Source organism: Thermobia domestica, chromosome 8 (genome assembly GCF_964235325.1).
Source record: "Thermobia domestica chromosome 8, izTheDome1.hap1.1, whole genome shotgun sequence".
Classification (NCBI taxonomy): Eukaryota; Metazoa; Arthropoda; class Insecta; order Zygentoma; family Lepismatidae; genus Thermobia; species Thermobia domestica.
The window spans coordinates 13,102,680-13,128,015 of record NC_137461.1 but is presented as its reverse complement, the minus strand read 5'-3'; the positions used below and the strand labels follow the sequence as shown (position 1 = coordinate 13,128,015).

Below are 25,336 nucleotides of genomic sequence, written 5' to 3'. Positions count from 1 at the left end.
AGATAGTTATTGCGTGCGAGCGCAGTAGAGAAGGTCATATGCTCGACGTCATTCACCATACCTGAAATCAGAATGCGTGATGAATATGTTCATGAAGTTTGTTAGTATGTTCTGGAGAAATGAAGTTCATAATTTGATGTAATAAGACTGGACATTTTGAATACCTCTATAAAATGTTAGCTTATATTTCTATTTGTACAGGTTTCCCACATTCTAGAAAATCAGGAATTGTCAGGGAAATGAAAACATGTCAGGGAAATCAGGGAAATCATGCGTTTTGTGTAAAATGTCATGGAAAGTCAGGGAACTTAAATATTCAAATGTAACATTAATTTTTCAATCTAACATTGTTTTCTCTCTATCAGTTTTCCAATGATGATAATGATGCAGTGTTGCTATTTCGTGCTGAGGGAGGGAGGTATTGTGTGTATGTGTGTGTGTATTTGTGTGAGACAAGAGGGGGTACAATTGATCATGTAAAAGCAGAAATCGAAGTATGACTTGTCATCTTCGTGGACATCGGTTTTAAGACAGATGAACTCCTTAAAGAACTGAAAGCATCAGATAAAGATAAACTAGCTTACTGACTTGACTGTTGAAGCTTTTTGCTGGATACAATCAAGAAGATTGTGGAAAGTATCCCTCTGAAGTGAAAACCGGTACGTCCTCTGTCAGCTTTGGACCTCAGGCTACAAAAGAACAATCAAGAACTTGCTTAGACTAGGATGACACGCATCCTAGGATGACACGCATCCTATTTAGTTGCATGAGCACAACTAAATATCTGATTCTGTAGCTGAGAAAGCAAAGTGCTAATATCTAATATCTTTCTGCACTGAAATTCAGGGTTCTCATGACTTCAGAGAATACGAAGAGGGGATGGGCAGCATTAAGTTAGCTGGACTTCGATGCAAAGGTAATGTCCAAGAAATAAAATTATTCTGATTTGTGACATGTTGTGAAAATATGTTTAATCTCATCCCACGGGAACCTCAATGGAGGGCGGGTTCTTAGTCAATAATACATTATACAAAAACCAAATCTAAGATTTTGTGGTAGCATAGAGGCGGGTACATGCTGCAATTATATACTATGGAGGTGTAGAATTTGTTCGTGTGGAATGCTTCTCTCTGTTCGTTCAGCTCAGAAATACCATGATGAATATGTTAAAACATGTTCACTGCCAAGGTGGTTTGGAAGTACAGGTCCCAGGAGGCCATACATTTCTTCTGACCTTTGGCTCGATTATGGATAGTTATATCACATTTTTGTCGCGATATTTTGTTTCTCCCGAAAATGTACCAATGGGAGCCGAGCACCATATGTGATACTCATGGTCTCTCAATAATTTGTGACAATGAGCATATTATATGATGCTCAAGAACTTGGATAGTTTGGTAATTTGTGATATGGAGTATGAGCATCATATGTGGTGCTCATGGCCCCACAGAGAAATAAGGTGAGCACCACATATGATGCTCATGGCAGCAGAGGAGAGTACTTGTATTGTGTTTTCCCGTTTCTCTCACTTTCTTCATTTCATTCATTTCTCATCATCACCATCTTCTTTAGGCTAACCTGCATAATTGTGAGACGTAAAACTTAAAGATTTCACTTAATTTCATTTTAAGACTGATAGAGACTCCGTCAGATTTGGCAATATATTCTTGACTACATGTTATATTGCTTTTTATTTTTTTCAAGCAAAAAGAAATGCCTAATTTGCAATGCCAAGGTATGTGGTATTCTATCATACATACATTATTATACCTGCATGTTAAATGTTATGTAAACAACAATTACTCATATTGAAAGTAAAAATATGTAAATAGTAAATAAAGGAGTGTGTTGCATGGGTATGGGGATGGAGTAGGGAGTTTAAAAAGTGTATGATGAAACTTCTTCCATATTTTCCCATTTATATTCAAATATACGATAAAATTTTATCATTACTATTTCAAACGTTTTCATTAGTTAATTTGAAATATTAACTCACGAGCAGGCGCAATTCCGCAAAAGGTGCGAAAAATGTGGTTTCAAAAATGTAGTTGTTTCTTCAGTTTGATTGAAACATGGCTTCTTTCTATTCCTCACAGAGGTCTTTAGTTAGTGTTCTATTTGTTACTGTTGTCATCCCTCGTTTTGATTTTTATTTATTGTGTGTTATTGGACGGAAGTTAATTGTATCGCACAAAATGTGCAGCGCGCCCACTCGTCTTATTCTATTTTTCGTGTGACGTAAATACTTGTTTGCGATTGCGGAAAACAATTTACAGGCAACTGATGTGCTACGGGATCAAGAGGAACAATCACATGATGACGTAGAGGATGAAAATGATAGTAATACTCACCTAAGTAATGGAGACATAGAAACAAACGAATATGACAGCAATTCAGAACAAGAAATACTGAAGATACTGAATATGAGAATTTGCCATCTATAGATATTTCGCGCTGCCAACAAGCTAAGATCTACAAGAGTGAAGTGTAACATGTGCTCTTCATTCACATAGAAAAGCATTCTTCTAAAACCATTGTTTGCGTTGAAAGTAATGCAAATGATTCTGATTGTGCATAAATACATAACAGTTAAAACAAAATAATTTGTGTCGTAACCTCTAAGGTATGTGGAATATGTTAGGATGACTTCGAGTAAAGGAAAAGGTGGTGTATATTGAAGTAGTTGTGACTTTAACATATTATAATATTTTCTAAGCAGATTATTCCGTGAAAACGTAATTTTGTTTTCTAAAACATAGCTCTATTCAAAAAATATTATTCTATCAATTAACTAGTATATTCTGTGTTCTAATTTTCAATAGCATATGTAATATTTCTGTGTGTATATCGTGAAGAAATATATAAATGATTGAGATCTACAACAAATCATTAAAATTAATTGATACTGTCAGTATTACCCTATATCACACAAAGTGCTCAACGCACCCGCTGGTGTTATGGCGTGATGCGCGCCTGCTCGAAGTTTAAATTTAATACATAATACGTATTTGGTATAAACCACTTTTAAAAGAGTGGGTCAATTTATCCTCCTATGGTATTACACGTCAATGATTATATAATGGGCTTGGTAATTATGAGGTTTATAATGATCAACATTTCGTTTCAAAGATTTTGTCATACAAAGGCAAAATATAACGCAGATTCAGTTATATTGATCACTAGTGACGCTAAATGTTTAGCAAAACCACCTATAGTTTATTGAATACTTCAGATGTGGATGTGCATAAAGTATAAATACATATCTTATATCTAGAGTAGCAATAAGCTTCAATCTTTTCACCTGTGATCATATTTAAAGTAGTTGTTTTGCCAGCGCCAGTATGTCCTAGAATTACAGTGATTTCCCTCCTATATGTCTTCATTGTCAAATTATTCACAGCCACAAATCCATGGAAACTTTTCGTTAACCCATCTAAGTGAATATTTACTATCTTGAATTCTGACACAGGTTCTACATGACTTAATGTGGAATCTTCGAACGACGCATTACTTTCTTCTTCTTCTTCTTCTTTTTTCTTGAACATCCACTGTAATGAAGGAAAACAATAGTTCAGAACAACATTATTTATTATGGTATCGTATTCAATAATTTTAAAAAAAAGCTTCACTAAATGAAATATAAAGTTTAAAAAAACATTAATTCTAAACATAAGCTTAGAAACAGAAAAGAAATTATACATCAGTTACAAACCTACATATAATAATCTTGTACATACCGATAAACTGAAGCGTAAACAACAAGGTATACCTTTACTGCTATATTTTGAGCTTGCCTATAGGCAGATTGTGAAAATGAAGTTATTATTCTTATTTATGTTGATGGTGACGTTAAGTTACACGAACATTTTCCTTACATTAATTAACCCTACAGTGGATGATTTTTTTTTTTGTATTTAATTGAAATAATATACAGGCATATGATAAGATACTTCTAATTACTATCCGAATAGAAAAATGTAATAAAGTACTTTTTCGTGCTAAAATATAAAAATACTTTGTATCACTTATGATACATTATGCATCAACAGTTCATGCTCGTCTTTTTGTACAAAATCAAATTATAGCATACGTAAAAACAATTAGGAAACTTACTTCATGAAGTTGGAATTTTTGCAACTTCGAAACTATTCTTTGTCCTTCAGAATAGACGACTCATAAACTCTTCTATTCTCACCTTCGCTAAGCACGCGCACGACTTCTTTCTCTCTGTACTGAAGCTACATTTTCCTGACATGTACCGGATATATTGTGAACTATGTGCTCAGGAGAAATATCAGATATGATACAATATGTATTTGTGATTCAGCTCACTACATGAACACTAATACTAGCCATAATTTATTTTGTATCAAATATGATACAATATGGATTTAGGGTTAGGAGTGTTATCTTTAAACACTAAGAAGTATATAAAAGGGGTAGTATTATATCCTGGAAATTAGGCAATGTTTCTCCCTTAAGCATAGGACAGAAATTCAATTAAAAGTACCAAACAGCAACTTGATACTACACTCCATAGAAAATTTAGCCCAGGTTTGTACGGTTAATCACTAAGTATCTACCTTACAATTAAACATATATTTGAAAAACTAAACTGGTCTAGAAAATATGATATTGTTTAATTTAGGTTTTCTTTTAAACTGGCCACCCACTTCTGTTTGAAAAGCACTGCAAGTTGGAAAAAATCAAGAAAATCCAGGGACACGGCAGCGTGCAAAGCCAAATTCTTGCACACTCAGAGCAAGAGAAAGCGATGTACTATTTACGTGAAGCAACTCGGGCATAATAACAGTAATTTCGTTTCTTACTAATATAGTGTCATAACAATGATCGCTTTATTAACCTGAATGTGATAAATCTTGCATCTTTGAATTACCTATTAGCCGGAAAAAATGGAATGGTTAAGATATACTAAATGTTACTAACTAAAACAACATAATAATGTTTTTTCTCAAAATTTTATATTTTTATCTAATTTTTGTCGTGTCTCATGTTTGATTTTGACAAGCATGCAACGATAAATCAAATTAACTATTTAACGCAATGCTATTTTATATCACTTGTCACGCAGTTTTATAGACATTTGAAAATATATATTTGTTTACTCTCTACATTTGCAACATTATCTTACATTTAATTAAAAATTAGCAGAAAATTATTCTTTATATTATACAGTATAATGCCATTGTTTCTACTCAGATAGAAGGTATACATAGTTGAAACGAATTAAATTGCCATTGAAGGGTTGCTTAACACTATTTAAATTATTTATAGGTTTCAATGAAGCAGAAAGCATTTTAGTCCTTCCAGTGATAAAACATATTACGTTGCATACCATTAATGGCATAACATATATCAATAACTGAAACTGGAGCAACATTTAACTCCGAGTGAGATGGGCTCCAACACAAGGAAATACCTGATTCGTTCTCCCAATTCATCTAGAACTGTTTTTTGTGACAAACAACGTACAACATAAGATATGGCTTTGTCTGTTCATATGATTATATCGCGCAATTGCGAGGCGCATCCAAGAAAGTAACTTTCTCACGCTTTCCATAGCTAGGAAACCGTATGTTGCGCGATACGACTGAGGCATGTGAAAGTGACTGAGTGGACTTCTTACGCAGCGGGAGCTGGAATAGGAACGTCCATCTTCAACCACTGCCACTACGCTACTGAGAGAATTAGGGAAGTTTCGCTGGCGCATGCGCATGCTAGGACCTTACTCTGTCGCTTGTACCCACACAGCAAGGAATATTTTCTCAACCAAAAGAAAATATTTTCCTTGGTTTCCAAAAGGTTTTCCTTCTCTGTAGATTTCCATGCTGGTTTCCCTAATGTATTCCGAATATTTCCGGAAAATATTTTGCCAAAAATGTTTAGAAAACATTTTAGAAATTACCGAAAGTACATTTTGAGAATGCTAGCCGGAAAGTATATCCAGGAAAATATTCACAAAATGTATTAGAAATATTTTATTGAATGTAATTTAATATGTTTTCACTATTGAGAAGGAAAATATTTTCGAAATGATAATAAAAATGTTTTCAATATATGATATGGGAAACAATGAAAGGAAATATATTCCATATATTTGAAAAATGTTTTCTAATAGGTTATTTGCAATATTTTCTATTTTTACAAGAAAACATATTGAATATATATTTTTTAAAACGTTTAGAATATTTTAAAAATAAATTATTTCGTAATATAAAAAATATTTTTCAGAAATGTTTTAAAAAGGTTTACTTAATTTTAACAAAAGTATTTTGGTAACCTTCTGTTATAACTTAAATGGAATATTTTCGTACAATATTTTAGTCTTATTTCCAGAATATTTTATCGGATTTTGAATATAAAACTCTAAAACAAGGAAAAGTAAACATATTAAAAATGAATAGAAAATGTTTTCCGTTATGTTTTGGAAAATATTTTGTGTTTTTAGTGAACAACATTTTCTGATATCTTATAGAAATATTTTTACATTGTTTTCAGAATATACTCCTCCGTTACTGGAAAAAATATATTTCTTGTTATATCTGAGAAATATCCCAAATACTTACCGGAAATATTTTAGAAAATGTTTGGAAAACATTTTGTGAAGTACAATAAGTATATTTTTAGAACGTTAGAAGGAAAATAATCTAAGGAAAATTTTCACAAATTCTAGTATTGTGTTGAATGTAATGCAATATGTTTTCAATGTTGAGAGAGAAAATGTTTTCAAAGTAATGCTGAAAATGTTTTACATACATGATATAAAAAACAGAATAGGAAATATATTTCATAGATTTTACAAATGTTTTCCAACGTGTTACTTGCAATCTTTTCTATTGTTACGAGAAAACGTATGAAATATAATTTTAAAAATGTTTCGAATATTTTAAAAATAAATTCGTTCGTAATATGAGAAATATTTTCCAGAAATATTTTTGAAACACCTATTAATTTTGTATGGAAATGTTTTTGTTACCTTCTACTGTAAATTAACCCTAGGAAGTCCAAGATTTTTTTGTCTCAAGTAGGTCCAAGGGGGGGGGGGGTCCTCGAACCCACAGTATAACATACTATAACTCACATAATGCCATCTAACAAGAAATGAATATAGAATAAGCATTCAGAACTTACTCGTGGTTGATATGTTGTTTCCCAACATAAAAACACAATCCTTGTTAAATACAAACGAAAAAATCTAAGTTCAGGAAATATACTTGTAGAAAATATGTCACATGGAAGTCCAAGGAAGTCCAAGTTCGATGAGCCCACTACTTAGAAATAATTTTTAATTTTCAAGTTACTAAATAATACCGCACATTAATGATGTGGATTTATCAAAGAAGTAATAATAGACAACAAATAAAATTTTCAATATTTAATCAAGACTTACGACGGAGTTTTTCAGAAAATATACTTGTAGAAATTATGTCACATGGAAGTCCAAGGAGGGGGTTCTATGAGCCCACTACTTTGAAATACGAGGGCAAGTCAAGAAAGACTTGGACTGATTTTTTTCCCGGCAGTTCTGTTAACGCTGGAGCTTCATAGTTTGACATACAAGTAGGGTGGGTCTTGCTGTGCATATATATAAAATGTTGTTAAGGAATCATTGCATGTTTGGTAACCACGACTTTTTATTGCAGGTGATGTTCTGCGCCGCCTCTAGAAGTCGCCTGTAGAAGAAATGGAGTAATTACGAGATGAACAATTTGCAGCTATACGGTTCTGCTATCGCCTGGGGAAAAGTGCAACAGAAACTCTAGGAATGTTGAGAGCAGCCTACAAAGATGACGCTCTGCCACGAAGTACCGTGTTCTGCTGGTTCAAAGAGTTTAAAGAGGGCCGAATGACAATCACGAAAGCTGGTGGACCAGGTGTATCAGCGTCAGCTGTTACTGAGGTGAACATTAACACGGCAGCAGTCATTGTTAGAGAAGATCGCCGCATCAGTATCGACGATCTGGCAGCCGCACTACGCATATCTCATGGCAGTGCCTTCAAAATTTTGCATAACCACCTCCACATGAGCCGAGTGTGTGCGCGATGGATTCCGCGACTCCTGACACCAGAGCAGAAGGCCGTTCGAGTGGAGACTTGCAGGGAGCTGTTGCAAAGGTTTGAGGATGGTGGAGACGCCTACCGCACTGTGCGACTTTTTTCTATTCCCTGCCCTAAAATCCAGACTGCGTGGACGCCGCTTCTCCGATAATTCCGAGGTTATGAAGGCATCGGAGGCGGTTTTGAAGGACCTCTCAAAGAATGGCCTGCGACACGTGTTTGAGGACTGGAAGACTCGAATGAAAAAGTGCATTCAAATGGGCGGGGACTACTTTGAAAAGGATCATGTGACTGTTGCTGAGTAATAATAAATTGCCTAGAAAAAAAATCAGTCCAAGTCTTTCTTGACTAGCCCTCGTAATTTTTAACTTACAAGTTACTAAATAAAAATGCACATTAATGATGTGGATTTATCAAAGAAGTAATAATACACAATAAATAAAATTCTCAATATTTTCATCAAGACTTACGACGGGGTTTTTTCAAGAAATACAAACGAGTGGGCTCGAGAAGCCCCTCCCTTGGACTTCCTAGGGTTAAATAAAATATTTTCATACAATATTTTAGAATTATTTACAGAATATTTTATCTAATGTTTAATTTAAAAAGTTAAAACAGATATTAAAAATAAATATAGTTTGATGTTCATGAAATATAGTTTATGAAATATAGTTTGTGCTTTTAGCTAATAGTATTTTATTATATATCAAAGAAATACTTTTACATTATTCTCGTAATATATGCTTCTGTTACAATAAAAGTACATATTCCTTGTTGTACCTAAAATGAATTTTATCGGAAATGTTTCTGAAACATTTTTCTAATTTAAATATGTTGGAGAACACACACACACACAATATATATATATATATATATATATATATATATATATATATATATATATATATATATATATATAGAGAGAGAGAGAGAGAGAGAGAGAAAGTTACCAATACCAGCCCCCTATCCCTAATCCGGCACCCCAGTCTCTAGCGTCTCTATGAAGCATAAACAGCCAAGTGTTGTGCTGGGCACATTACTTACTCCGACTAAGAAAAGGCGCTGATATTAGAAAGTAATCCTACAAAGTTTGGGGGCTGAGAATCAGTAGGCATTGTGATTTGAGTGACTTGCAAGTTTTAGTAGTATCACAGAAATCTGAAGTTTCACGATAAAGGAGTATGGGTAGGCAAAATTTTCATTATAGTAGCTAATTAAGGAACTACAAAGTAAGTAAATAGGTGTTTAGTAATACATTATAAGCTTTAATTGCGAAACTATTACGTTTGTTTCCGCTACAGTTTAAAGTGGTATAACAACTACATGAGATGAAATCGAACCATGGTCTTCCGTGCTCAAGGCGTATATGCTAACCATACAAACGCGAAGAAATTCACAAACACACACACACACACACACACACACACACACACACACATATATATATATATATATATATATATATATATATATATATATATATATATATATATATATATACAGATGGTGATCAGAAAAAATGGAAACACCTGAACGAAATTGCAACTTACCAGATTAATATGATGTCGGGCCACCTTTCGCCTTCAGAACAGCCTTGATGCGACGTGGGATGGAAGCATACAGGTCGTGAATGGTAGAAAGTGGAATTTTACACCATTCCTCGTGCAAGGCATCGGCCAGTTCTCTGAGAGAGGATGGAGGTGGAAATCGACGCCGGAGTCGTGTTTCCAAGACGGACCACAGATGTTCAATTATGTTGAGATCTGGGGATTGTGCGGGCCAGGGGAGGTGTTGAACTTCATCCTGATGTTCCTCAAACCACGCTGCAACAACGCCAGCTGTGTGAGTGGGTGCATTATCATCCTGGAAGATGGCGGAGACACTGCAGATCATAAGCTTCTTTGGGCGTTCTCCACATATAAACACGGCCCGTGGTTGGGAATAGGGTGAAGGATGACTCATCCGACCATATCACACGTTTCCAGTCTTCAACGTTCCAAGTAGCATGGTCGCGGCACCATTTGCGGCGTGCGAAAGCGTTATGGTCCCTGATAAGCGGTTTGGCCCGTGCAACACGACCCCGTAAGTTCATGTCATGTAATTCGCAGCGGACTGTGATTGTCGAAACAGGGTGGGGGAGGTGCTGATTGAGTTCCTCCATCACTTGCTCCGCAGTGGCACGACGGTTATGCGTGGCAATGCGCTTTAATACCCGGCGTGACCTGTCACTCATGATTTTCTTCCGCCCACTGTTCCGCTTCCCCGATGTGGTTTTCCCGTGTGTTGTGTAGGCCGTCATCACCTTCGACACTGTCCCACGCGACACACCTAACACAGTAGCCACTGACGTCACACTCACTCCACATAACCGCGTACCAACAATTTGCCCTCTTTGAAAATCTGAGAGGTCTCCGATTTTACACTACATCCGTCTGCTGCAGACACTGGACACTGCTGTTCCACTGCGCCTGACGTAGTATGGAGACCAACCTAACACACCACCACCAGCGGACGCCACGACACCACTGCCAACCCATACATCTGACGTGTTGCCAACTACAGGTGTTTTCATTTTTCTGATCACCATCTGTATATATATATATATATATATATATATATATATATATATACAGGGTGGGCCATTTTAATTAATCCACGGAAATATCTGAAAAATGATAAAACATAGAAGAAATGTTTCAAGTACACGTTATATATTGCTAAGGGGGAAAACCAATTCTGTTAAAAGTACCCCTCTCCGCCCCCCCTAAATGGGGTAACGGGGGGTAACTTTGAAATGTCAAATGGGAACATGGGTCGAGTGATACCTCGTTCGAAAGGTCTCGGAAAACTAAGTAACGCTGTACCAAAAGATGTTTCATATTTGCACCAGTTTCAAAATGGCCGCCATGATATGGTTCGGAAACTCCAGTACCCGTAGTATGAAAACCATGGAAGGTAAATGAATGGAACAAAATTGAAATACGTAAATATCATAGGGCATATCAAATGATGTAATCCCTGTGATCCCAGTGGCCTCCCTGCAGGGGTCTTGTGGGCTAACTTCAAAATTTCAATGTCCGACCGGACAACGGTTCGGGCGTACGCTTGACCTACCCAATGCTGTTTGGAAGGCAGACTTTATGCATAGAGAATTGGTGCACTAAGTTAACGCGGATGGCAACAGTTACATTTTGATTAACTATTAGCATTCATGTCATATTCTGAGCTTGAGGGACGAAACGGTGTGTACGTATATCCCCGAAATGCTTTCTGAATAACCAGCACGCATTGCATAAAAGTTTCTCTTTTTTTAGTCACTACAGCGTCATCCTTACAAACAAATGTTTCAACCACACCATACCTATTTGTAAGGTTAGCCTTAATTTACGAATTAAAGTAGAGTTCTCGTTTGAACTTTCACTTTACTTTCTACCCCACTCACATACAGAGCGCAGGAAGAGATTATTTTGCAGGACTTGGATTTCTCTCTATACATTATGGCAATTTTACTCTAATATTTATATCTCTGTTGTATTATTCTCGAGCCTTGGAACGCCTCCGTGGTTTTCCTATTTAATTTTCGTTATTTTCATTTATGTCTAACCGTATTCATACTATGGGCACTAGACGTTTTCTTAGACACAGTCACCATGTCTTTGCGATCATTTTCAAAACGGTGTCTCATGTCGAAAATTTTCTTACAGAAGCTGTTTGATATTAATTTGTTTATGTAACGGGATGTTACTCGCTTCAAGCTGCTATTTGAAATTTTCAAGTTGGCCCCGGATATCTTTCAGTTGGCCCTTGGAGTCACCCCGACAACACCTCTCAATGTACCTTACGTCAGTTAGCTACTCCAGTTTTTCTTTTGTTGATTTATCTCCAATCGCTTTCATACTACGGGTACTAAACCTTTTCTCTGACACGGATACTATGTTTCGGCGGCCTTTTGAGAACACTGCCATTTCACATCAATCGTTTTCTCCTGTAATATGTTATATTTTGCAAGATTTATTGAACGAGGTACCACTCGACTCATGTTAATATTTGAAATTTTGAAGTTAGCCTCCAAGACCCCTTTAGGGAGGCCACTGGGATCACAGGGACCACACCGTTCGATATGCCCTATGATATTTACGTATTTCAATTTTGTTCAATTCATTTACCTTCCATGGTTTTCATACTACGGGTACTGGAGTTTCCGAACCATATTATGGCGGCCTTTTTGAAACCGGTGCACAATATGGAACATCTTTTGGTACAGCGTTACTTAGTTTTCCAAGACCTTTCGAACGAGGTATTACTCGACCCATGTTCCCATTTGACATTTCAAAGTTACCCCCCGTTACCCCCATTTAGGGGGGCGGGAAGGGGTACTTTTGGCGGAATTGGGTTTCCCCCTTAGCAATATATAACGTGTACTTGAAACATTTCTTCTATGTTTCATCATTTCTCAGATATTTCCGTGGATTAATTAAAATGGCCCACCCTGTATATATATTGTTGAGTTGATATTGAGTTTAACGTCCCTTTTAGCAGCGAGGCGTGGACCTACTGATTAACGTGGAATCCGAACTAAATGTGGACGTCTTTTAGGCCGCGCCTCTATTACTTCCGAATGCGATTGCGAATGCGAATTTCCCAGCACGTGTAAATAAATTGGAGAGGCGACCAGCAAATTGTGAAAAACCCAACGAAAAGATACGAATGATCCCAACCCGTTGGGATTGTTCGTCCGAATACGTGCGAAGGAGATTTGTCTGCAGAGGAATTGAGCGCTACGAGAGAAATCAAGTTTGTTTTGCGTGAAAGCAGACGCCGTTGCAAGGTGCGGAGATAAAATAAAAAATAAAAATTAAGATGGAAGTAGATGTTCATGGTGTAATAAATTGTGCTTTTGATAAAGATGCATTGTGGAACCAAGCTTATCCAGATTATCACAAACGACACGTCTTGAACAAATTATGGGCAGATGTAAGCAAGGAACTTGGCGTGGAAGGTGTGTATATTTTTCTTTGTTTTGTCTTTAAAATATGAAGATTTAATTAATACATGAACTCCAACTTTTTATTCAATTTATTTTTCCTTTCCGTTCCTTAAATAATGATTTTAGGAATATATGTAATTATTGACAAATATGTTTGAAATAGCAAAAACGGGTTCCTTTTACTCATGGAGAAAAGTTACTTAGAAAGTAGATTGATTCTGTAATCTCTAATTTTATTTAGTTAATTTATTTTAAAGTGAAAATAGTAGCGGTTACCACGAAAGCATAATAATAAAGGGAGCGACATTCAGTCTATTTTGCACACAAACGAAATGCCATTCATCCTTTGAATGTCCAAAATATGTCATTTATCCGCATTCATCTTCTTCGTGCTCTCAAGATTTTAAGGTACGAATTTTGAAGCAAAAATATTTCACATTGAAGCGTTGAAAGAGACATTGCAACTTGAATCGCATTCGGAAAGAATGGAGGCGCAGCCTTACACGTCATTCTATTACCTGTAGTATGCAGCGCCAGGGGCAAGTATATGAACCCTATAATGATGCTAGATCTAGCATAATTTGCATTTCTTTAGGATCTAGCATCTTGCTTTTAGCATCCTACCCAAATCTAGCATAATTTCAGCAAGTTTATCAAAAAGCCGTAAAACCTGGAGATGAGAAAGAAGTTGGTCGTGGGAAGAAAAAGAACGGCAGAAATGTATCCTCTTTCATCGATTCATATAGTAGGTAAACCATACAGGCCGTCTTATTTTCCGAAGTAAGTTAAAAACGGCTTTGGGCTCTTTTTTTTTGTGTGTGTGGCTCCACCCACGGTTTTCTAATCCTTTAACTGCGAGGCATGGTCGGAGCTATGGGAGCCATTAACCCCGTAACTTTTTGACAATTTCGCCATTTTTATTTCTGACTTCATGACCACCTTTATTCCTGAAATGAAAGGTCAGGGACCGACCAAAAATTTGCCCCCCCCCCCAGCAGACGATTCCCAACTCCGCTTATGCTGCTAGGTAATTTTCTTTCAAAATATGTAAACAAACACTTTGCATTCATTTATACGATATATACACCATTGAGTCTGCCAACGACTGCACTAGTTTAGTTGAGTTAAAGCTTTGGTGCGTGAAGTATTGAGTTCTATCCACGCATTCTTGAGCTCTGCGTATTTTAAGTTACGTTATCGTATCTCAACTTCGTCCTTTTTTTATTTTAAAACTCCTGAAATGGTAATTATGAGGATCTAGCATAATTTGACCGAATCTAGCATAATTTCGATCAGGTTTTGGAATAATTCCAAGCTGTCAGCCTGGCAACGCTGATTTGAACCAGCGAGTTTTGAAAACAAATGAGTGTTAGATATTGGTGGACAATTCGTTTGTGAAGCAAAGAAAAAAAAAAAAATTTACAAATGTATATCAAGCAATGACTTTAGTGGAGATTTATTAATTTTTTATATTTTCAGCAATTCCAGGGCCATAGCGGACTTAACTACTACTGTGCCGCATCTCCTCCTATGTATAACCTCTATATGAGGTTACATGAACAAGAACAAGAAATTAATACAACCTAATTTTGGACAATTATAGGGAACAGGCCATTTAAATCTATGTTTGGGCCAAACTACACGGCATTTTACAGATGCCGAATGGAATGTAATGGAAGCAAAGAAGCTAACATTTGAAACAAGTAAGTGTTTATTTATTAATATATATGACAAATTTCTTCCATTTTCAGATTAGGGTAAAGCTTTGTATTTCTGTTAACTGAGCATGCAATAATTAAGGAGATCCATTACTACTTGCAGATTGACATAAGGAGAGGTCAGTATAAGGACGGTATGGACGTACAACATAAAAAACAATGCATAAGGGTAAACTTTACTACAAGACACGCCCCAACTGCGCATCGATAAGTAGGGCTCTTTGAAAAAATATAGTAGAGTAGGGTAAGGTAAAGTAGAGTAAGATATAAATAAGTAGGGTAGGGGTTGGCTTAAGGTTAGGCAAGTTTTGATTCATTTTCATAGAATTATTAATGTGTAATTTCTCCTTTCTGAGTGAGAGATCTGCTGGAGTGGGCGTTGTAAATTAACCCGTGCATAAATCACAAACCAGTTTGGGGTTAAGTTTAGAGTTACCCCTCCGCTTTTTATAAAAATCAGGACAATTTACATTAGAAATGAGGTAAAAAATGATAATTTGAATTATTTATTTGATGTTTAGGAATTTAAGTTCGGCATGAGAGTTATGTTTAATACGAGAAAAGATATGTGGAAGTTAGTACTATTTGCCGGATGCGGAAGTATTCGCGGAGGGTTTCAGCAGCATGGTAGTTGTAAAATATGGCGAACGTGTGTAATGGATGCTCAAAAATAATGAAGAAAACCTTTTAAATTTTTGTAAAGCCAACGGAGTACTAAAGTTAAGTGAAATGTAATAATTTTTAATACTTTAAGCACTGTTTTTTGTATGTTGCAAAGTCCAAAAGCACCTACATACTGGAGAGGCAACTCTAATCTTAAGCCCCAGTTTGTGCTAGGTGGCCACTGAAAAGCGCGAGTGCTATCTAACTGAGTCAGGGCAGAAGTGCAGCACGAAAGCCCGAGTGATAAGGTTGCGCCCGTAGGGAGCAGGCGCGTCAGCGACTGGGGTTACGCGCATAAACGATGATAGTGGAATAGCACACTAACAGGTATTTATTCCGAAGTTGGTCGTCGCCTACTTTTTGGCTAAAAGTGTAATAATTGGTTTCTTTCTTTACCAAAATTTTACATTTAATTCACATAATAATGCCGAGTGAGCGTTAGCGAGTGGGGACGGGTTAGTGCCTCGCAGGGCAGGTTGTTTTCTGTTTTTATTACTGCTAAATGGGAAGATGGGCCTGTGTTCTTGAAGGTTGCTGCCTTCTTGGTTATGTCACTAACCGTTACAGTAGACAATATAACTTTCTCCACGTTTCTTTATATTAGTATATATCAGGGTTGGCAAAAAACATGGTTTTTATTGAAAAAAAAACAAAAAAAGTTTTTTTTGAGGGGGGTTTAAACCAGGTTTGTTTGGTTTAAATAATTTGTTCTATATATTCATATCATGTATGGACAGAAATAAGTTTGTTTCATTTTGATGTTATTATGCAACAACCGGGTTATGCTGGAAGGGGTCACATAAGCTTAATGCGGAATAAAAACCGCTTCTCGAGTTACATCCGAGAGAAATTGTCCTCCATTTGAACTCGGAACCAGGAATAATTGGCCACAAATGCGATACGTCTGCCGACTCACTCACGAAGGAATCCTCATAGAAATACGTTGAACTGATCTTTACATGCTTCTTGATATAATTGTCAAGAGTAATTTCAGAAGAGCAAAAAGATAAACAGCTGCACAAGTGAAACTATTATACAGAATTACATATGAACAATTTCAAAGTACTACGGAGTACAGAAGAACTAATTTAGTTCAAGTTAGTTAACAAGGACTTTTATTGGTCCAAAGTAAAGAAATACAACGACTTAATTTGCATATCAGTAAGAAAAATGAATAAAGATACGAATTATTTGAGTCCACTTTGGCTCAGATTCATTTATACATAAATAGATACCAAAAATACTTCTCATTTCACTAAATGCCTCTCGTGGGGTCTGTATGACCCCCCCCCCCACACACACGAAGTACGGCGTTTCGAAGTATTTTATCAATAGTAAACATTGAAACGAAACAATATTTAGTATTTTTCTTTGATTGCAATTACATAACAATAATAACAACTACAAAAAAATCACAAACATTTATAAGCTTAAAAAAAGTTGCTTTTGTAGTATAATCTTTTTGAGTAATGAATGGGGAATTTAGGTCTGAGTATAACACGAATAATGGGAGTGAAACGTGATAACTAGAGACCGGATGTTTAGGCACTAAAAACCTGGAAAATAGGCAGGCAAATAGGCACTAAAAATTTAAAAGATAGGCAGTAAAATAGGCACTAAAATGTAACTCGAAATAATGAAGATAAATACTCAATATAATTAAAAACTAGATTCAAGTCATAGATAATGTTCAAAGAATATAGAAACATACTTCTTTGTTAATATCTTCTTTTATTGTATATATAAAAACGAAGCTTGTTATGCATTCCATATATACTGGGAGAACCGGAAAGATGTGCACATACGTCAAGAGGTGATTCATAACATCAAAAGAAGACAAAATTCTTATAATGTAGTATGATTCATAACATCAAAAGAAGACCGAACGAATTCGTCCGGTATTTCTTATAATGTAGTATGTGTATAATCGGGAAAGATGATGTATGTGGCAAATTTCATGTCAAAAGAGCAGTAAATAAGAACAGTAAAACGAAAATAAAACTTTGCCAATTTAGCAACATTTTGTTTTACTCATTCTAATTTTCGTGTTTGTAATTTTCTTCTTCTGAAATTTACTACAAGTATACATTTCCCGATTATACATGTAGTATCAGTATCAATAGTACCCTGCAAAATCATTATCAAATTATATTCTTACAAGAAGACAGTTATAGATATGCGACAATCATTTTGGACATGAGTGTACATAGGGATATAAATAAAATATATTTTATTATAGTTTGGTTTGCGCATGCGTATCTTTTGGTACATAAATTAACAAATGAAGGTAAGTTTATCTGAAAAGTCGAAGTTTATGCTTTCTTTCGAGCACTTCCGGTTCGAATTTTAAAATTCTATTTTACGGTTGGTAAGACCTAGTTACCCGCTTCTCGAAAAAAAAAAAATTGTATTGCTTGTGTGTGCAACCGTTTTGTCGCAAAAAATTCGAGAAACCGTCAAATTTTCAATCACCTTTCTCGAAATCACCATAATTTAAAATCCTGAAATGTTATCAAATTGTTCATCTTTACATAAATAATAAACACACCAAATAGCATTGTCGACCAATGCTTCATGAATGAACTACAGCCTCTTGAAGTTAGCGAAGTTTCATAAACTTCAATATCACCGTTGGCAACACTGAAAACAATGATAGTGCAACAATTTGATGGTGTTTGTGGTTCACATTCATTAAATAAAGAATAAAAGTTTTTCCTGGCTCCTTTTTATTATTTTGATAAAAAAGGCTCTCTGAAATAATAAGATGAGCCTCCCCCTATTCCGTTTTCTTAAACCGATGTAACCTGAGGTGAAAATTACGATTACGAAACAAATTTTAAACTTACTTAAAATGGTTTTCGGAAACAAAGTTTCACTGATTTTTTCCACTCTGAAGTAATTATTTGCTTGCTTAGTGTCTTCTTCGCTAATAGCATGTCACCATGGTAGATGCTCCAATAGGTGTTGGTGCACTCACAACTCCTAGCACGTTGTCGATAGTCACAAAACACTTATATTCTCTTCTCTTATTCTCTTCTGGAAACCTGTACCCTGTTGAAGGTCCATGTGGAAACAAAGAAAAGAAATGAAATGAAATCTTGGGAGTTTTACGTCCCACGTTTATGCCGGTTAGGCTAAAGGAGACAGTGATTGTGAGAAATGAGTGAAATGGTGGAATGTAGAAAGTGGGAGGAAACGGGAGAACTCCGAAAAACCCACCAGCACGGTGTTTGTCCACCACAAAGTCCACACGGCGCGAGCTGGGATCGAACCAAGGACCCTAAGCACCGGAGGTGAACGCTCTACCACTGAGCTACCGCGCCTCCTGGAAACACAAAGAACACTGCAATTTCATGTAATTTATGATTTATTGATAATATTTCTGCTATCCATCACTGGTTATCGTCTCTGCATGTAACAAAATTTCATTTTAGCAGATTTCTTAAATCTGCACTTTGACTTGCAGCAGCTCGATTTTGGGGAAAGCATGAAGTTAGTCCATGGTGACCCGTTACTGTCATAAAAGCCAAAGATGACTTCGGTAAATACCAGTTACCGGTCGCACACTTTCCCACTTTTTAAATTTTTTTTTTTTTAATTGTCGAATTCGGTTTTTGGCAACAAGGCGAGAGTAATATCCGGAGTTGGTACTTGCACTATACTCACGAATTTTTCTGCAGGTTTAATACTGAGAATTTTTTTCGTTTTCCCGGGTTGCCACATTCTTATCCCCCCTCTCCCCAATACGTCGCAGAGACCCTTACCACGGCCGGTTTCACTGAAAAGCCACTGCTTTATCGGACCTGTCTGCATCTTGGACATCTGAAAGCAATTTTTAAAGTGGAATGCAGCACCATCGGAAATCACTGAAACGGTTTATTAAATTGTAGACACTTATTTTCACGTGTTCGAACCTTTTTCTATAACGTATATTATCGCTTTTCTTCGAGTATTTTTAGAATCTTATTCATAACTATGAGTACGAGCCGAATCGTGTTTTGTTATCGCTTATTACGGCAAAACTGTCAGTTGTTTCATAATAATATATCACTCCCGTAAAGAAGGACATTTGCTCGTTTCTCCAGTGATCATTCTGAACTTCCCTTTGCAGAATAACAGTCCAATTTAAGCGAAGTCCACATGCAGTAAAATAGAATTTGTATATTGAAATTTTACACGATGCTTTGCGGTAACATTTTTTTTACACTTTCATTGCTTACATTGTTGCCAACTGTGACTTCAAAGTTAAAGTTCGCTAACTTAAAAAGGCTGTAGTTCATTCATGAAGCACTGGTCGAGAATGCTATTTGGTGTTTATTATTCATGTACAGTTGAATCATCTGACAAAATTTAAGAGTTTTAAATTATGATGTTTTCGAGAAAATGACGATTTTTGAAAATTTGACGATTTCTCGAATTTTTTGCGATAAAACGTTTGCACACAGAAGCGATACTTTTTTTTTTTGGAGGGGGGATAAGCGGGTGACTAGGTCTTACCAACCTTGAAAGCGGAATTTAAAATTCGAACCGGAAGTGCTCGAAAGAAAGCATAAACTTCGACTTTTCACATAAACTTACGTTCATTTGTTAATTTATGTACAAAAAGATACGCATACGCAAACCAAACTATAATAATATATAGTTTATTTATATCCCTGTGTGCATATCACAACAAGAATTATAACTCTACATGTCTCCATTGCTGAATTGTGAGGCTCCGAATTTGACCATTTTCCACGTTTTCTACAATTCATGAATTGTACTCCCCGTCCTTGATGGCCCATTACTTGCTGGGATTTTTTTTTTCGAAAAAAAAAATACGGGTCCCTTAAAAACATGTCTAGTTTCTATTAAAAAAAAGTTTGAACGATATCTGAAATGGTGATGGTACAATTTTATTTTTTATTTAATTATTTATTTATTTTTGCCTCAATTGAAATGGAAGGCACCAGATATCTAATTTAAGTTAAAAACAATGTACGTTTCTCATTAATTTTTAGTTACTATAAAGATGTGACTTAAAATTTGTAAAATACTGTACATATTTTAATTTTTTGCATTTTCTTTTTCTATAATAGATTATTAAAACACATAATACAAAACATTAGAAATGTTTATTAAGTACTGACCTGTTCCGAGAGATCAGAAAAGATGAATACGAGCTGGTTTTGGAATGAAAATGGTGTTCTTTATGCTATGTATTGGGTAGTTCAGGAAGTGAGTATTTATTGAATATTTTATTATTATTATTCGATATACCCATTAAACCATATAGTTGAGACTCTATTGTATTGATAGAAAGTTGAGACACTATAATATTAATAAATTTTCATAGAAATAGGCACTAACTATACATTTAAATAGGAAGAATGTGTCAAATAAAATTTACTGTAGTCAGCCAATGACACCCCAAAATAAACAAACTTCTGTTCTTTATAATATATCAAACGTAAAGAAACGACATTGGTTGATTTGGCGCTTTATTGATGCATTTCGAAGGAAAAAAGAGAAGCAGGACACGAGGCAATGCTTCGAGAAGACGATCCGCCCAAGAAAAGAAGAAAACTCCCGACGAGAGCTCACGTCGTGGTTCGGATTCCACGTTAATCAGTAGGTTCATGTTTTGTAAGGCTTCACTGTTCACGGGACGTTAAACTCAAATTCAACTGAACTGAAAGAAGAAAATAGATTCAAGCTGATGAAATAATTCGCCGTACAGAATTTTGAAACTGTTGACATTGCAGAATAATGCTGGATTTGGCCCATAATTCCGTCATGGAATGTTAACGTCATGGTAATTTTAACATAAGACAAAGTAAATTATTCAATAGGTATATTAGATTTCACTGTTGTTTCCTTTCCAATTATCTGTGTTGCAAATACGTAGTAATAAGCAGTAATGCAGTGTTATGAATTGCTATGAAGTTATGAATATCCTTTACGTTAGAGATATTGTAAAGATAACTTCACAGAAGTTTACTTTGGGGTGCTGTAGCATGCCTATAGCAAATTTTATTTTAGCCCAATATAGATTCATGCTGAGAAAAATTTCTGCAGGTCATTGTCTCCGATCTTCCTGAAATTAGGATATATCATTCTAAAAACAAAATAATTAGACCCATTTTTCTGCATTATACAAGAAAATATTAGAACTAAATTAAGCATTTGTTGCAACTGAGACTTTCAGTGATTGTTTGCCATGGCATTTTAAAGAAAATGTGGATCAAATTTAACCTTTCCGAACTTCTTAATTTTGGGTTGTGCAGTTATTTTTTGAGTTTTAGTGATATTAATGCCTATTTTTAAGGCTTTTAGTACGTAATCATCCGGTTTCTATTTTTGAAGTACATTATAACCCATTTAAGTAGATTAACCTATTTAGATATACGGCTTTGCGTCCAAACGTCTCGCACCCAATCGTCCAGCTCCGGTATCACAGGGTGGTATAGGAGCAGAGGGCTGGTGTTATTTATCACTAGCCTTTAAGATATATATATATATATATATATATATATATATATATATGTGTGTGTGTGTGTGTGTGTGTGTGAGCATAGTGAGAAGGACCACATATACTTCTACCTTATTAATTTATACAGTATGGCGCTAAATTCGGTGTACAAAAGCAGAGGGGTGATTCCTGAGAGTAAAAAAAAAAAGTTCCAATAAACATAGGGCGAAAACCCCATCGTTTATGTGTTATAGGCTGCTGAAATCATGGAAAAATGAACTTTAAAGGTTCATAGCTCCAAAACTTTGGGACCTACCTTGGTCCGGTCAAGACTTCACTTAGAACCTAGTATGTTCCCTATCCAAAAATGCGTGTTTAATAATCCTGAGGTGCTTTCACAACAATGTTTAACGAGGGAGTTTATGGAGGCTTATGATAAAGTACCTCCATAAAAATTCTTGCGTGAGTACCTTAGGATTCTAAAACATGTATTTTTGGATAGAGCACATATTAGTTCCTAAGTGAAGTCTTGACCCGACTTTGGTAGGTCCCATAGTTTTGGAGCTATGGACCTTTAGAATTGATTTTTTCATGTTTTCGGCAGCCTATAGCACGTGAACTATGGGCTTTTCGCTCTAAGTTTATTGGAACTTTTTTGTTTGTTTTACTCTCAGGAAACACTCCTCTGCTTTTGTACGACGAATTTAGCGCCATACTGTAGGTATCGTTAAAAAAAATGTAAATATTAAGCTAGGCTTAATCTGCACTTTTTTAAAAAACTTTATATCTCTATTACCTTATGGCTGGCATGCATATAGCGGAGTTGGGATTAGGGCGCCAGAGTCGAGCGGGCAAGCTCTGTGTCGGTTTTCTACATTATTTATTTACAAATACTGAACAAAAATTCAGAATAAATTAAATATTTTAAAAGTTTTTTTCTTTTTAACTCTTTTTAAAGCGAGCTTATCTTCTTTATCTTTTAAGTCGAAGCAGGAAATATAAACCACCGAACGATTTCTGTGTATGAACTCTGTCAAATTCGTAACCCAGCTGAGTTACTTTCCTTCCTTCGCTCAGTAATACTCATGCATCTACAGTTTCCATTTTCATCCTAAGTTAAGTTTATTGTGTTCTGTAATATCATTATTTTAAGTTTGAATCATAGTTTCAATTCTATATCTACACTATAACTTTATTCAGCGTACCAAATTTGAGTGATAGTTATTAAGATATTTAGTATATAACTTTCAAAAGTATAGGAAACAATGTTTTAGTATTTTGGATAGCCTGAGGTAAGATAAAAAAGAACCCGCATAAAACGCTTCGTTTGACTTAACCTTGATTCTGAGATATCTTTCGTTTTTAAATTTTGCCCCACATGCTACAAATAGTAATTTTACGACAATTGCTTTATTTTAGGAGTCCACTGTGTTTGGAGGCTATCAACCGAGATGATTTCAAGGTACGCCGCACACAGGTACTACATAGACGGTACCAAATTTGACCGTAAGTAAGGATGAATCCCAGAAAAAGGAAGAAAGTGTTGTGACTCACCTAGCATTTCAAAGTGTCTTCCTATGTGATGAACTATCATCAGCCTCCCATCATTAGCGCGCGGCTTGCTCAATTTGCACATTCGACGAAAAACGTTTCATATATAGAGAGTTTGGCATAGAGACATTTAGTATAGGAAGCCCAAAATTCATAGCGTCAACATAACACCAATTTAAAAATATAGACTGAAGATCTAATTAATTCTTATTGACTGTGATTTTTTTTTTTTTTTTTTTTGCGTAGCTCGCTTCGTGTGATGTGTATGGTACTCATTTAAGCTAATTTGCGTGCATATTATGCTGTTTTAATTTATGGGAGTTAAATCACACTTCAGATTCTAAAGTAATGTATAATATACCTACTTCGTATCGTTAAATATATTCTTAGATGAAGGTGACAGAGAACTTTTCAAGAAATAGTTTAACTTATTTTCTGTGTGTTGAGGGGAGGGGGGACGTAAGTAAACGCATGATTCTGCTGCTTGGTTTTCGGTGATTGGTACCGTCATCTTCTGAACTACAATACTACGGTGTAGGAAAGAGTTTGTAAGATGCAACTCTTTTCAAACTTTTCTTACAAAGTAAGTTTTTTTTTTTTTTTTTTTTTTTTAATAAATAAAACTTGTTAAAATTGATACACTGATGAGGTGTATATACATTTCAATATATTATAATGTACGGTATGCAATTAGTAGACTTAAATTAATATAGACTTTTTGTTTATGTATTCACATTAAATATATTGTGTACTAAAAATGTATACTTAATGTAAAATTTAATAAATCATTACTGTAATTATTCTCAATAAATCTACAGGATTTTATTTTATGTATTGTCTTTTAAAGGTTCATTCCTTTATTTGGCTTTCGGTTTGTTATGTAATCATAGGTAATGTAGGATGGTGGAATTTAGATCATTTTAAGGATAATTTCTCTATTATATACGATAACTCAAAGAAATAATCGATTGTATATCGCATTAAACATTTACATGATATAAAATAAGTTATTTTCCCCATTTATCATGTATAAATCTTACCACCAGTGGGATTCTGTAGTATAGACACTGGTTGCCCAAGTACTTCACAAGTTGCGGTATAGTCAATGCAGTCTGGTTGCTTGAGCACTGACTTCAGAAGTGGTAGAGTGAATGACTATTCGGAAACAGTGAGTAGCCTAGTGGTTAATGCATCGACACGGTAAGTTGAAGTTACAGGTTCAAATCTTAGTCCAGTCTTGCATTTTCTTTCTTTTTGTAATTATGTACTTTAGCTTAGTAGACCTGATTTCTTTATACTCGAGTTATTTCATCATGACTTTCAACACAAGGACGACATGAACCACTCACATGTTGATAATTGGGATGTCTTCCTTGTGCTCTGTCATTTATTCTACGCACTACAATAGCTGTTTTAGTGTTGTGTAAAACATACAACGAAGAGCACAATTAAGACACCTCGACTGTGGACATCTGAGTGGTCCACGTCGTCCTTGTGTTAAGAGTCATGGTGCAATAAAAGGGTTTCATGGTGATATGATCACGTTTTATAGTGATTCTTTATAAGAAAAACTCATTATATACACGTGTTTGTAAGTTTCGTATATTTTTAATACTTCTGTAAGAAACTGTACTATAGCATTTTTTTTTTTAGTTCCATTAAGAATACTTTTCACAAAATGCATGTGATTTGTTCCGATTGTTATTGTTCCTCCATATTTTTAAATGAATATTGGCATAGATATAGAATGTGTGTCCGAAATAATTTAGTTTTCTCCACTTGTACTGCACAGTGCCCCCTGTGGTGTCGCCTTGTAATATTAAGGGATTCCGGGTACATGACAAAATATTTTGAAAATATTTTCTGTACATGATAGAAAATATTCAG

The 25,336-nt window shown here is 35.4% G+C and overlaps 1 protein-coding gene and 1 long non-coding RNA gene across 2 annotated transcripts in view; one reads left to right on the top strand and one right to left on the bottom strand.

Annotated features, from left to right (window-relative positions):
- Positions 1–25,336, bottom strand: part of LOC145691730 (phospholipid-transporting ATPase ABCA3-like) — a 148,169-nt gene that overhangs the window by 45,189 nt on the left and 77,644 nt on the right. The window contains exon 8 of the mRNA XM_081767061.1: positions 3,302–3,548. Coding sequence (XP_081623187.1) covers positions 3,302–3,548 — 247 coding nt within the window. The remainder of the gene's footprint in view (positions 1–3,301; positions 3,549–25,336) is intronic.
- LOC145691554 (uncharacterized) lies at positions 14,527–23,557 on the top strand. The gene is made up of 3 exons (XR_014132409.1): positions 14,527–14,769; positions 20,526–20,664; positions 23,318–23,557. It is a non-coding gene; the product is annotated as an uncharacterized LOC145691554 (long non-coding RNA).